This window comes from Mustelus asterias, chromosome 18 (assembly GCF_964213995.1).
Source record: "Mustelus asterias chromosome 18, sMusAst1.hap1.1, whole genome shotgun sequence".
Lineage (NCBI taxonomy): Eukaryota > Metazoa > Chordata > Chondrichthyes > Carcharhiniformes > Triakidae > Mustelus > Mustelus asterias.
In genome coordinates, this window is record NC_135818.1 from 53,805,246 (window position 1) to 53,817,894 (window position 12,649).

The 12,649-nt window shown below is 41.9% G+C and overlaps 1 protein-coding gene across 1 annotated transcript in view; it reads left to right on the forward strand.

The window, feature by feature from the left end:
* cdkl1 (cyclin dependent kinase like 1 (CDC2 related kinase)) overlaps positions 1-12,649 on the forward strand; it is a 41,156-nt gene that overhangs the window by 16,859 nt on the left and 11,648 nt on the right. Inside the window, exons 2-5 of the mRNA XM_078233954.1 lie at positions 2,410-2,531; positions 3,785-3,857; positions 4,761-4,851; positions 8,727-8,927. Of these exons, the coding sequence (XP_078090080.1) occupies positions 2,410-2,531; positions 3,785-3,857; positions 4,761-4,851; positions 8,727-8,927 (487 nt within the window). The remainder of the gene's footprint in view (positions 1-2,409; positions 2,532-3,784; positions 3,858-4,760; positions 4,852-8,726; positions 8,928-12,649) is intronic.

Genomic DNA, 12,649 nt, shown 5'->3' on the forward strand with positions numbered 1-12,649 from the left:
CTGGCACCATCACTGGTACACTACCAGTCACAGATTACTCTTCCCTGCAGGTGCGGGAGAGATGGCTGTGGCTGGTAGTGTACCAGTGATGGTGCCAGGAGGGATCGGCCGCAGACAGGCAGCGGAACCCCCCTGACCAGAGGATGAGACGTCACACCCCCTCTCCTCCCCCCCCCACAAGGGGATGATCGGTCACACCCCCTCCCCTCAAACCACCCCCCCCCCCCCGACCAGAGGATGACCGTCAGAGAACCGCTCTCTCTGCTTTCTCTTTTGCGCCTGGGCGCGCTGTCAGATTTTTTTCGAACTGCGCGTGCGCAGTTCAGAGTTCCGATTGGTCCGCCAGCACTAAGCCCCGCCCACAGCGCGGATCAGGTCGGAGCTGGCAAAACGTGTACGGGCGCGCTGGAAAGAGGATTCCAGGCACGGATCTATTTGACGCCCAGATCCGGCACTTAGACTCAAAATGGTAAAATTCCCCCTATGTCTGGGGTGCATGGGGTCCTTGATTATGCTGGCTGCTTTTCCGAGGCAGCGGAAAGTGTAGACAGAGTCAATGGATGGGAGGCTGGTTTGCGTGATGTACTGGGCTTTGTTCACGACCCTTTGTAATTTCTTGCGGTCTTGGGCAGAGCAGGAGCCATACCAAGCTATGCTACAACCATAAAGAATGCTTTCTATGGTGCATCTATAAACGTTGGTAAGAGTCCGTAGCTGACATGCCAAATTTCATTAGCCTCCTGAGAAAGTAAAGGTGTTGGTGGACTTTCTTAACTATAGCGTTGGCATGGAGGAACTAGGAGTAGTTGTTTGTGATCTGGACACCTGGATGAGCACTTGGCACATCATAACGTTTAAGGCTATGGTCCTATCTCTCCTTAGGCCCCACCCCTTGGCACTGCCAGGGTGCCAGGCTGGCAGTGCCAGGGTCCCAGGCCGGCACTACCCAAGGGGCACTGCCCAAACCCCCCCCCCCCACCCCTCCCGACCTTCTGGATGATCTCCCTGGCCTCCTGCCCCACTGGTGAGGCCATCGCGTCTTGTTCCCGTTGCTGGAGGCTTTGCTAGTGAGGACCTCCACCGGCACGGCTGTTAAGGCAATTGAGCCCAGATGATTGCGTCACGGGCTCACTGATAATAAAAAGTAAGCGATGGATATTAAATTCTGCCTCGCGCCCTTCTTGGGCGTGAGGCTGATTACGCCAGCAGGGCCAGTAATATCACGAGAGGCGAGAAACCGAGCGCGAACCCATTTTTTTGGCTCTTGTGCGATCTTATCGGCTTGCCATGGTGATGGATTGGCGTGACGAGCCAGTAAGATCGTCCCCATAGTCAACTGCAGTGGAGCAGCGGCTGTTGTCTCCACATTGACTTGAAAGGTCTGGCTCATCACACAATGAGCAACATTTTTCTCTCGCTAGGAATTTAATTGGTTAATTGTGTTTCCAGGACTACAATAAGCAGTTAAGCAACTTCCAATGCTAATGTAATCATTGTGTGTTTGTAATCCAGGCCATTCTTCATTCTGCTTTTGGGTTTGGAAGAACATCTGTCTTGAAGGGGTTTTTTTTTTGCAGAAATTCTTTGAACTCCATTCCAAGAGGCCTTTGCCTTTAGAGTGGTTTAGTCACACCACCAACAAAGGCTGGATAATGAGAAAGCAACTTTCTGTTACAATTATTACCTTTTTCATGGATCAGAGAATTTTTGACAGAAGTGAAGCAGTTTTACTGACTTGTGTTACTTTTAGTATTTGTGTTCAATTCTGACAAACGAGGTAGTTAAATTACAAAGTGTGCAGACTGCGATTGATGTAAACCGGACATTTTAATTACCTGATGTGAGACAATATGTACTAGATCACTGGCTTTCAGACTTTTGCTTGAGGGCAGCTCACTTGGAGAATATCGAAGGTGTGCCTCAAGATTCTTGTAGTATAAAGGTGTGCCGTGACAGATAAAAGATAATATGATTTGTAGAAAATTAATATTTATCGTAGAATTGCTGTAATTTTACTTCCTGATCAAAAACAGCTTCCACATCATTAATAGCTTGTGCTTTTTTAAACAGTACTTTGATATCAGGTATGGGTATTTAAATTTATGAAGATTCTTGGGTGTCATTTTTATTGTTTTGCTGTTACATTATTTTCTCTTCCTCCACTTCCCACCTTTTGTGACTCTTTATATGTCCAAAGGTACTCTGCCAAGCTCCAAGTATATCTGCAGTTAGGCAATGCCACTAACCACATCATTCCTATTTACTCAACTACAACTGACTTGGAATTGCATACAGTAAAACCTGTTTTAATATTACAAAACGGGAGAATTATCAACAAGATGAATAACACGTGGCAAAGTTTGGATAATCTATATATCTCTGAAAATTAAATTGCATTTTATTTTTCAGCAACTCAAACATGCCAATCTTGTCAACTTGATTGAAGTGTTCAGAAGGAAACGAAGGCTTCATTTAGTTTTTGAGTACTGTGACCACACTGTATTGGATGAATTGGACCGATACCCCACAGGGTAAGTAACATTGATTTGTGGTGTACAGACTACATGTGACGGACTGCGATGTACACAGTACAACCTCATGACATTCCAAGTTTCAAAACTGGACCTTTAATGGTCACTGCCTTGATTTTGGGACCTATAGCACTGATTCCTTCTCGGCACTGATTGTAGTGACCAGGACGGAAATCATTAATATCAGTGAAGAGAAAAGTACGAACAATGTAGTCATAAATGGAGCTTTACATTTTAGTGTTACCCACAATGTCAGCTTAAAATCTATATTCTCCAACATGAACTAATTAAACTTTGCTAGCTTTTCTTCACAATTATTCGAATGAAACTAGATTAATAATGCATAACCCTTCAGAACTATCTAAAGGCAAAATAATTTTGTGCAATTTCAACCATAGATGGTCTCAGAAAAGCTTTCTCAACAGTGAGCTTCAGTGAGTTTGCTTAACGGATATTTTTAACACCCTAAAGCAGTACTTTGTATGAATTACTTTTTAAAGTATAATAATGTAGGCAAACATTGTGGCTAACCTACCACCACAGAATCTCACAAACAGCAAACGTAAATCGATTCTTTAATTTACATTTTCAAGCACTGACTTCACCGAACAAGTAACTATTAGACAGAAAAAAAATCAGTTTTTAAAATGTGTTTTTATAGCAGTCTTTTTGTGAATAATAAAACTACTCCATGTTCACCCATCTAATGTACGTAATCAAAATCAAATCTGGGGTATATGCATTTCAGTTGAAAAACTGTTACTACTTTGAGTCACTGAGCTTGTGTTAAACATCAACTCCGCAGGGCGTGTTGTTTTTCCACATTTTTTTGCAAGTTGTGCTTCATCTGATTTTGACTTGTGTGAGCTATGTCTTTATTGTGAATATTTCATTGAACCCTTCATTCAACAACAAGCATTATTAGTTAATCTAAGCAGAACAAAGCAGCTCGAGAATAATAATAATCAATTTTTAAGCACTTGCCCCCTCCCTTACCAGGCATTTTGCTAGATTTGTGTGTCCTTCCATTCCTGACATCTTGTTGGAGCTGATGAAATCACAGCTCCTTTATTCTTGGGCTTATTGAAGTGGAACGTGGGTTCTTTAATAACAGTTGTTTATAAATGTGGTTTTGCTTTGTATATTATTCATGGCTAAATCTCATGCCAAATTTAAATCACTACTGTAAGTAGAAAGGGAAGGAAAACTGTTTAATTTTTTGCAAAATTCAATAATGCCTTTCTTTTTCTTAGGGTACCAGATCACTTGGTGAGGAGAATTACTTGGCAAACTCTACAGGCTGTGAACTTTTGCCATAAGCACAATGTAAGCATTCACACACTTTTGTGTACATGAAGTATTTTACAACTCATCAAATAGTGCACCGAGTGTACTACTTTTACAATTCTGATTCACTTTCATAATGTTTAAAGTTTTTATTTAGATTTATGTATTTGAAGATTGCTGAAAAAGATTGTTTCAACAGCAATATTTGAAGCTCTGAGAATGTGCAATTCTTCATTAGTCCTAAACCTGATGTTAAAAAAATACTTACCTAAATCAGCTAAACTATTAAATTACTTTTGACAGTTTACTTTCAGCTGATGTTGACAGTAAGTTGTATATGTATAAACAGGCCATAAATGATTTTGGCCTTTGCCTCAGGCAAGCAATTTAAATCCTGTTTTACACGATACATACATTACAGAACAAATTTGCGTCCTCTGTTTTTGTCAGCTGAAAAGTTTCATGTTAAAATTGCCTGTAGTATATCATAATATAAGACTCCATATAATCATACGGAGTCTTTTAGTGTAATACTACCAGATATTGTCTCTTACCAGCTTGAGGTCAAACTTTGCAACTGGCTAAAAGTGTAATTCCTTTTGCATTCATTTGATTTTCAACCTTCAAGATGTACAAAGCAATAAATCATAACAAAAGTAGCAGGAAAATAGATGTCAAAGCCAACGACAAAATGTATTAACGTGACACATTGCTGAGAAGAGGTTATGGGGCTAATAATTAAAAACTGGTTTTGTAAGGTCAATATCTGTAATATTATCAAATCTCCCAATCGAATTGAAGCTTTTTAACGCTGTCCAGGATGTCAAGAAGTTAATTGATCTACAGTTTATTTAGAGCCTGGCATATTTTTGCCATTCATGCAACTGTTTAACATCCTTGTACTAATCACTTCTTTGATTATATTTACTTTAATTTTTGCAGTGTATACATAGAGACGTAAAGCCGGAAAATATCTTGATTACAAAGCATCATGTCATTAAGCTTTGTGATTTTGGTTTTGCCAGGATACTGAGTAAGTGAAAGTCCTCTATTTTCAACTGACAAAGGCTGTTTAATTGTCGCTGTTACCATTTGTACAACAAAACCAAAATTTTAGGCAATTGCGTAACATTTTTAGAAGTGACATCACAGGACCGTTAACTAAAAGCAGGATTGAGTACGTAGTGCGCAGAAAATTGAGGAGAATGGATGAGTTGCTATATTTCACAACTGATTCATTACAATACCAACTAAAACTTGCATTTATATGGTGACTTTAACATAGTAAAACGTTGCAAGTAAATTCACAGAAATGCCACATTCGGAGAAATTAGTTTTTTTACTTTATTTATTAGTGTCACAAGTAGGCTTACATTAACACTGCAAATCTACTGTGAAAATCCCCTAGTCGCCACACTCCGGCATCTGTTTGGGTACACTGAGGGAGAATTTAGCATGGCCAATGCACCTAAATAGCATGTCTTTCGGACTGTGGGAGAAAAACGGAGCACGTGGAGGAATCCCATGCAGACACAGGGAGAACGTGCAAACTCCACACAGACAGTGACCCAAAGCTGAATTGAACATGGGTCCCTGCTGCTGTGAGGCAGCCGTGCGAACCACTGAGCCACTGTGCCGCCCATAGGATAGATAACCAGGAGCCTGGTAAAAGAGGTGGGTTTTAAGATATTTCACATAGGAGAGTCTCAGGATGGCAATTCCATAGCTCAGGGCCTAGGCAGCTGAGAAATAAAAACAACTTGTATTTATATAGCACCTTTAACGCAGAAAAATATCCCAAGGTGCTTAACAAGAGTGCTATCAATAAAAAACATATTTAACACTGAGCCACGGGAGGCAATATCAGGACAAATGACCAAAAGCTTGGTTAAAGAAGTAGGTTTTAAAGGAGGAGAGAAAGAGGCGGAAAGATTTATGGAGGGGATTCTAGAGTTTTGGGCCACGGTAGCTGAAAATAGTTGCCGACAGTGCAGCTAAAGTTACGCGGGATTCATAGAAGACCAAAATTGGAGGAAAGCAAAGTTCTCAGGAGGTTGTAGGGCTTGAGATTGCAGAAATAAGGAAGAACAAGGCATGGAAGGATTTGAACACCAGGATGAAATATCTAAATTTGCAGTGTTGCAGACCAAAGATCCAATGCAGGTCACCAAACACAGGGGTGAACAGAACACAGTGAGAGTTAGAATATAGACTGCAGAATTTTGTATGTGCTGAAGTTTATGGAGGGTGGTATAGAAGACTGGAGAACATTGGACTAGTTGAGTCTGGAGATGATAGAAGTGTGGATTTAGGTTTTAGCAGCAAATGGGCTGAGGTAAGGGAGGAGATGGACAACATTAGAACGGTTCACATAGAGGATCTTGGTGATCGGGAAGATATGAGGTCAGAAGCTCAGCTAAGGATCAAACAGAATATCAAAGTTGTGAACGGTCTGGTTCAGCCTCAGTCTGGGTGGGGAGGGGAATGGAATTGGTGACTAGGAAACAGTTCATGGGAAGGGTCAAAGACAATGGATTCAGTCTTCCCAATATTTCTGGGCATCAATTACTGTATTGGACAAACAGTGTGGTAAATCAGATCTAATGGAGCAGCTGAGAAAGGTGGTGAACAAAAGGTTGTCAACACAGTGGTCCACTTGAACCACCTTGTCCAAGAACCAGTTTACTGTTTGTCTTTTTCTCTTTACTTGTATAAAGCACCAGAATAACAGTGAAAATCCACGTTTGTGTAACAATGTTTGGGTTAGTCCTTTGTAGCTTGGTGCTGAATCTTTGGAATTCCCTATCCCAGAAGACTTTGGCTGCTTAACTGCATATTCAAAGCTGAGATCGGAAGATATTTGAACTCTTAAGGAAATGAGACATGAGATCAAGCAGGAAAGTGGAGTGATCAAGGTTTAGCCATGATCTTAATAAATAGCAAAAGTAAGCTTGGGAGATGGGGGGGTTGGTGGGAGGCATATGGCACTATCCTAATTCTATCTCTTGATGTGGACACACTGGTGGCTTTAAATAATTCGAAGGTTTTCAACTAATTTCATACATTGAATATATATTTATTCAATATATATTTCAATATTTATTATAAATTTATAGTATATATTTCACTGTCAACATCCTTGGGGTTACCATTGACCAGAAACTCAACTGGACTTGCCACATAAACACAATGGCTACAATAGCAGGTCAGAGACTAGGAATACTGTGGTGAGTAACTCACCTCCTGACTCCCCAAAACCTGTTCACCATCTACAAGGCACAAGTCAGGAGTGTGATGGAATACTACTCCCCTCTTGCCTGGATGGGTGCAACTCCAACAACATGGCACGGTGGCACAGTGGTTAGCACTGCTGCCTCAAAGTGCCAGGGGTCCAGATTCAATTCCGGCCTTGGGTGACTGTCTGTGTGGAGTTTGCACATTCTCCCCGTATCTGTGTGGGTTTCCATCAGGTGCTCCGCTTTCCACCCACTGTCCAAAGGTGTGTGCGTTAGGTTGATTAGCCATGCTAAATTGCCCCTTAGTGTCAGGGGGATTAGCAAGGTAAATATGTGGGGTTACTGGGTAGGATTGTTGTTGGTGCAGCCTTGATGGGCCGAAGGGCCTCCTTCTGCACTGCAGGGATTCTATGAACACTCAAGAAGCTTGACAATATCTAGGACAAAGTAGTACGCTTGATTGACACCACATCACAAACATCCACTCCATCCACCACCGACACTCAGTAGCAGCAGTGAGTACCATCTACCAGATGCACTGCAGCATTTCACCAAAGATCCTTGGGCAGCACCTTCAAAACCCATGACCACTTCCATCAAGAAAGACAAGAGCAGCCATTCAAGAAGACAGCTCACCACCACCTTCTCAAGGGCAACTAGAGATGGGCAATAAATGCTGGCCAGCCAGTGGCGCACATGTCCTATGAATGAATAAAAATTAGTTTTCACCATACAATATAGTGTTTCTTTTTTTAAAAAAAGCCCTTTGAATATACTTAAATACGAATCAGATATGGAAGAAGAATGCACCAGTTAAGTGTTAAATTTTGGGAAAATATTTTGATTAATTGATAGCACTTTTGTCTCTAGATTATAAGATTGTGAGGTTAAAGCCCAGTCCATAAATCAAGCACATAATCCAGGTTGACATTTCAGTGCCTAAGTTGTAATTTTAGAGCTGCTATCCTTTAAAGGAAATAATAAACCGGGGACCCTTTTGACTGCTGAAGTGGAAGGGGACCAATTTTAACACTGTGCAAATGAATGGGTTGTGAATGGGTTAAAATTGGCCCACAAGGTCCCCTCAAGATGCAGAGAGTGTTTTCAATGCCTTGGTTAATATTCCTTCCTCATCCAACATTATCCAACCAGAATAACTGGTCATTCATTTCAATGCTTTTTGTGCGACTGTACTGTTCAAAACATAGCTGCTGTGGACACATCATAGAATCCCTACAATGCAGAAGGAGGCCTTTTGACCCATCGAGCCTCACCAACGACAATCCCACTCAGGCCCTATCCCCATAACCCCACGTATTTACCCTGCTAATTCCCTTGACACTAAGTGGGAATTTAGCATGGCCAATCAATCTAACCCACACATCTTTAGACTGCACAGTCACCGAGGCTGGAATTGTACTCAGATCCCTGGCGCTGAGGCAGCAGTGCTAACCATTGTGCCATCACGGTGGATGTCCTACATCACTAAAGCAATACATTGTATTGATGTATTTTGGTAAATGCTGAATTGTAATAAGGCACTGAATTGGTTTTGTAAAAGTTATGTTTTCCCCATAAAAGTAAGGTTTGGTTGTCTATGGCAATTCAGCGTTTTCTAGTTTCATGTTAAGGGTCTTTACATGATTTTTAAATATAGCCTTTTACTTTGTAGCTGGTCCAGGAGATTACTATACAGATTATGTAGCAACCCGGTGGTATCGTGCTCCTGAGCTGTTGGTTGGAGACACACAGTATGGCCCTCCAGTGGACGTTTGGGCAATAGGTTGCCTTTTTGCGGAATTGTTATTTGGGGCCCCCTTGTGGCCAGGAAAATCAGATGTTGATCAGCTCTTTCTGATCAGAAAAACACTCGGTGAGTACAATATTCAAAATTATACTCGGTTGCTCAAGTCAAAGTAATTTTCCAAGCAATTCGAGTTATCATTAATAAAATTTGCAAAACGGTGCAGCATGGTGGCACAGTGGTTAGCACTGCTGCCTCACAGAGCCGGAGACCCAGATACGATTCCCAGCTTGGGTCACTGTCTGTGCAGAGTCTGCACGTTCTCCCCTTGTCTGCATGACTTTCCTCCGGGTGCTCTGGTTTCCTCCAGCAGTCTGAAAGTTGTGTTGGTTAGATGCATTGGCCATGCTAAATTCTCCCTCAGTGTACCTGAACAGGCGCCGGAATGTGGCGACTCGGGGATTTTCACAGTGACTTCAGTGCAGTGTTAATGTAAGCCTACTTGTGACATTAATAAACAAACTTTAAAAAAAACAAATTTCTTGCATCTTAGGAATACAGGGTTCTTTGGCATGTTTAGGTGTCAACTTGGTTGTGGCTTGGTTGGTAGCATTCTCACCTCCCGAGTCAGAAAGTTGAAGGTTCAATTCCAAACCCAGAGACTTGAGCACCAAAATCAAAAACTGACACTTCAATGCAGCAGTGGGGGTGTGTCGCACTGTTGGAGGTGCTTTCTCTCAGAGAAAACCGAGCCTACCCTTTCAGATGGACGTAAAAGGTTCCACGACACGATAAAGAAGAAGAACCAGGAGGTTCTCCATTGTGTTCTGGCCAGAATTTGTATCTCGATCAGCATTACTGAAAAGCAAGTTATCTAGTCATTATCACATTTTTGTTTGTGGGAGCTTGCTGTGCACAAATTGGCTGCCACATTTCCTACATTACAATAGTGCTTTCATTGGTTGTCAAGTGCTTCAGGACATCCAGAAATCATAAAAAGTGCTACATAAATACAAGGTTCTTAATTGAATAATTACTTGTAGGTTTTAATGACTTTTGAACATTGACATACAAACCTATTTAAATTTACCTAAACAGCAATTTACATTTATATAGCACCCCCTTATCATTCTGAAATGATCCACTTCATGGCAGCATAGGAAGACAAAAATTGACACGGTCAAAAGAGGCATTAGGAGGAACACCTAAAAGCTTAGACAAATAGACATTTTTTATGAAGAATAATAAATGTGTAGAGATTGAGAGGTGTAAGGAGTGAATTCTGGTGTGGGGCGCAGGCTTAAGTTTATTTATTAGTGTCACAAGTAGGCTTACATTAACACTGCAATGAAGTTACTGTGAAAATCCTCTCGTTGCCACACTCAGGCACCTGTTCGGGTAGACTGAAGGAGAATTTAGCATGACCAATGCACCTAATCAACACGTCTTTCAGGCTGCGGGAGGAAACCGGAGCACCCGATGGAAAGCATGACTTCCAGTGTGAACCAGAACATGAGTTTTTGAGCATTGCAAGGCTGGAGGAGGTTACAGAGATGGTGAAGAGTAAGGCCACAGGGGAAAGGAAGTTGAACATTAGGGTGAGAATTTTAAAGTTAAGGCATTGGTGGATCAGGAGTCGACATAGATCAGTAAACACAGGGGTGATGGATGAGCACAATCTGGCACAGGTTTAGATACAGGTAGCAGGAGTTTTAATGAGATCAAATTTATGGAATGTGGTCGATTGGGGTGGGGGGGGGGGGGTGGCGGCGGCAGGGTGCTGTAGTATTCAAGTCTAGAGGAAATAAAAGCACGAATGAAGATTTTAGTAACAAATGGCATGGACAAGAGTTGAATGATGTGACAGAAGTGGTGGTAGGCTGGCTTAGAGGCTCAACCTAAGGCCAAATTGAGTGTAAGGTTGTGTGATTCAGTCTGACAGTGGCCAGGAAGTAGCACGGAATTAGTGGTGAACAGAGTTTGTGTCTGGGCAGAAGGCAATGCCTTGCGTTTTCCCAATTGCTGTTACAGCCCTTTACAACTTGTAACTCACAACATGAAGTGCAACAAAGCAACATAGGATTTAAAATGGGGTTAGAAATTGGTATATGTAATTGCAATCTTGATATTACAATATTGAATGCTCGTAATCATGTATCTGAATTGAATATCACTAGACCAGAGTAAGTTACGTTTACAGTTACAAATATCCTTGTGACACCACAACATTTTAGAAATTCACAATGGTGAATTCTTAAAAAAAACGTTCTTCTGGTGTAACATATCAGGATGCATCATGGGATCATCCAGGTTTGGCCAGGTTGTGGATATATGTTTCAAAAGTGTCCACAGTAAATAAAAAACTAGAATGGATATAGATGGGAATAGGAATCAATTGGGAAGTTTATGCCTATCCTATTGGTCAGTCCATGGTAAGCTAAAGGAATCTGACCTTTGGGTCAGCATAATATAAGTTGATGAATGATCTATGAGTTATACCGTAACAAACTGGTAACTTGACCTCAAGATCAAGCTAAGATATCAGGTGACTGGGCACTGCAGTAAAGTGTCAGGGTAGATGAGCAAAGTTCATGTTTTGGAGTAAACTGTTTTGTGCTAAAGGTCAGTAATTTTAGGATGCATAGAGGCAATTTCCATCTTTGGACACCCAGGTCTGTAATGTGTCATCCATGATCCAGACTGGCACATCTCCTCTATGGAGCTGGACTAGATTGTGCCGGGCCTCTCCTACCAATCATGTGCCTAGGTCCCACCAGTCCATGTGCATATATGGTCCCTGCCTATATATATGCAGGTCTGATGAAGGGATGCTGAGATCTGGCTAATGATGTGGGCTTGGTCTTCTAGAACTTGCATGGATCCTAATGAGGTTTTGGCCAGGCTTTTCTCACTTTGCCCTTGCTGTTTTTTCAACTCCTTGGCCCTTAACACAAGCTCCCTCAATGTGGAAATCAGAAGATTAACTTGTCATCCATATCCACTATGTCCAAAATGTTAATGGCAGATGTCGCTGCACCATAGAGCGGGCTGCACCATTAATTGGGCCTCCTTTACAGCAGGGCGCATTAAATCCTGCACATGTTGTTTGGAGGGCATATCAAGGTGTTGGTTTTAGAAGGACCTCGTCTGTGTCTCGCATCGCTCCAACAGTTCCATCTGACTAATACTAAATACAACCAAGACTACCTCAGACAAATTCCTTCTGGAGTCCCATTCCACAGGTCCACTCTGAGGTCCAGAGTGTATGTGGGAGCATTTTAGGAGCTCCCTGGTGATAGTAGTAATTGGCCCAGGGGTTGAAATTGCTGGGGTTGTGGGAGGGTCCCGGTTGTGGGAGCGTCCCTTGGACACAGTCTCCAATTGCCTTTCTCCCTTTATAGCTCCCTCATACCATTCCCAGGACATATCCCCAACCTATTAGGTTGATGTTTGGAGGATCCAAGGTGGTGCTGTCAGTTATTACATGGTGCATTCATCCCCAGCACTTGATGCATCATCGAGTAAGTTTACATGGGAAGTCCCATGGTCTGATTGTTCCACTCCCAAGTGTTTGGGGATACATCTTTGACATGTTTGTTTGTGAACATTGGTATTTAAATGCTCCTGATCAGTTGGCCCTCACTTAAGCTTTTGTAGAACTTGGTCAGCTGTCTTGGTTCTTTCTAGTCAGGGTCATCACACATACTAACAATATCACGGTTTTCATATCCCTGTAAAGAATGGACACTACTTATCACCAGCTAGTCATTATTACTCTTTGCGCTTCCATACTAAATCCATGTCCAGTGTTTCCACCAGCCTTTCCCTTTTGTGTTCACGCATGCACATGT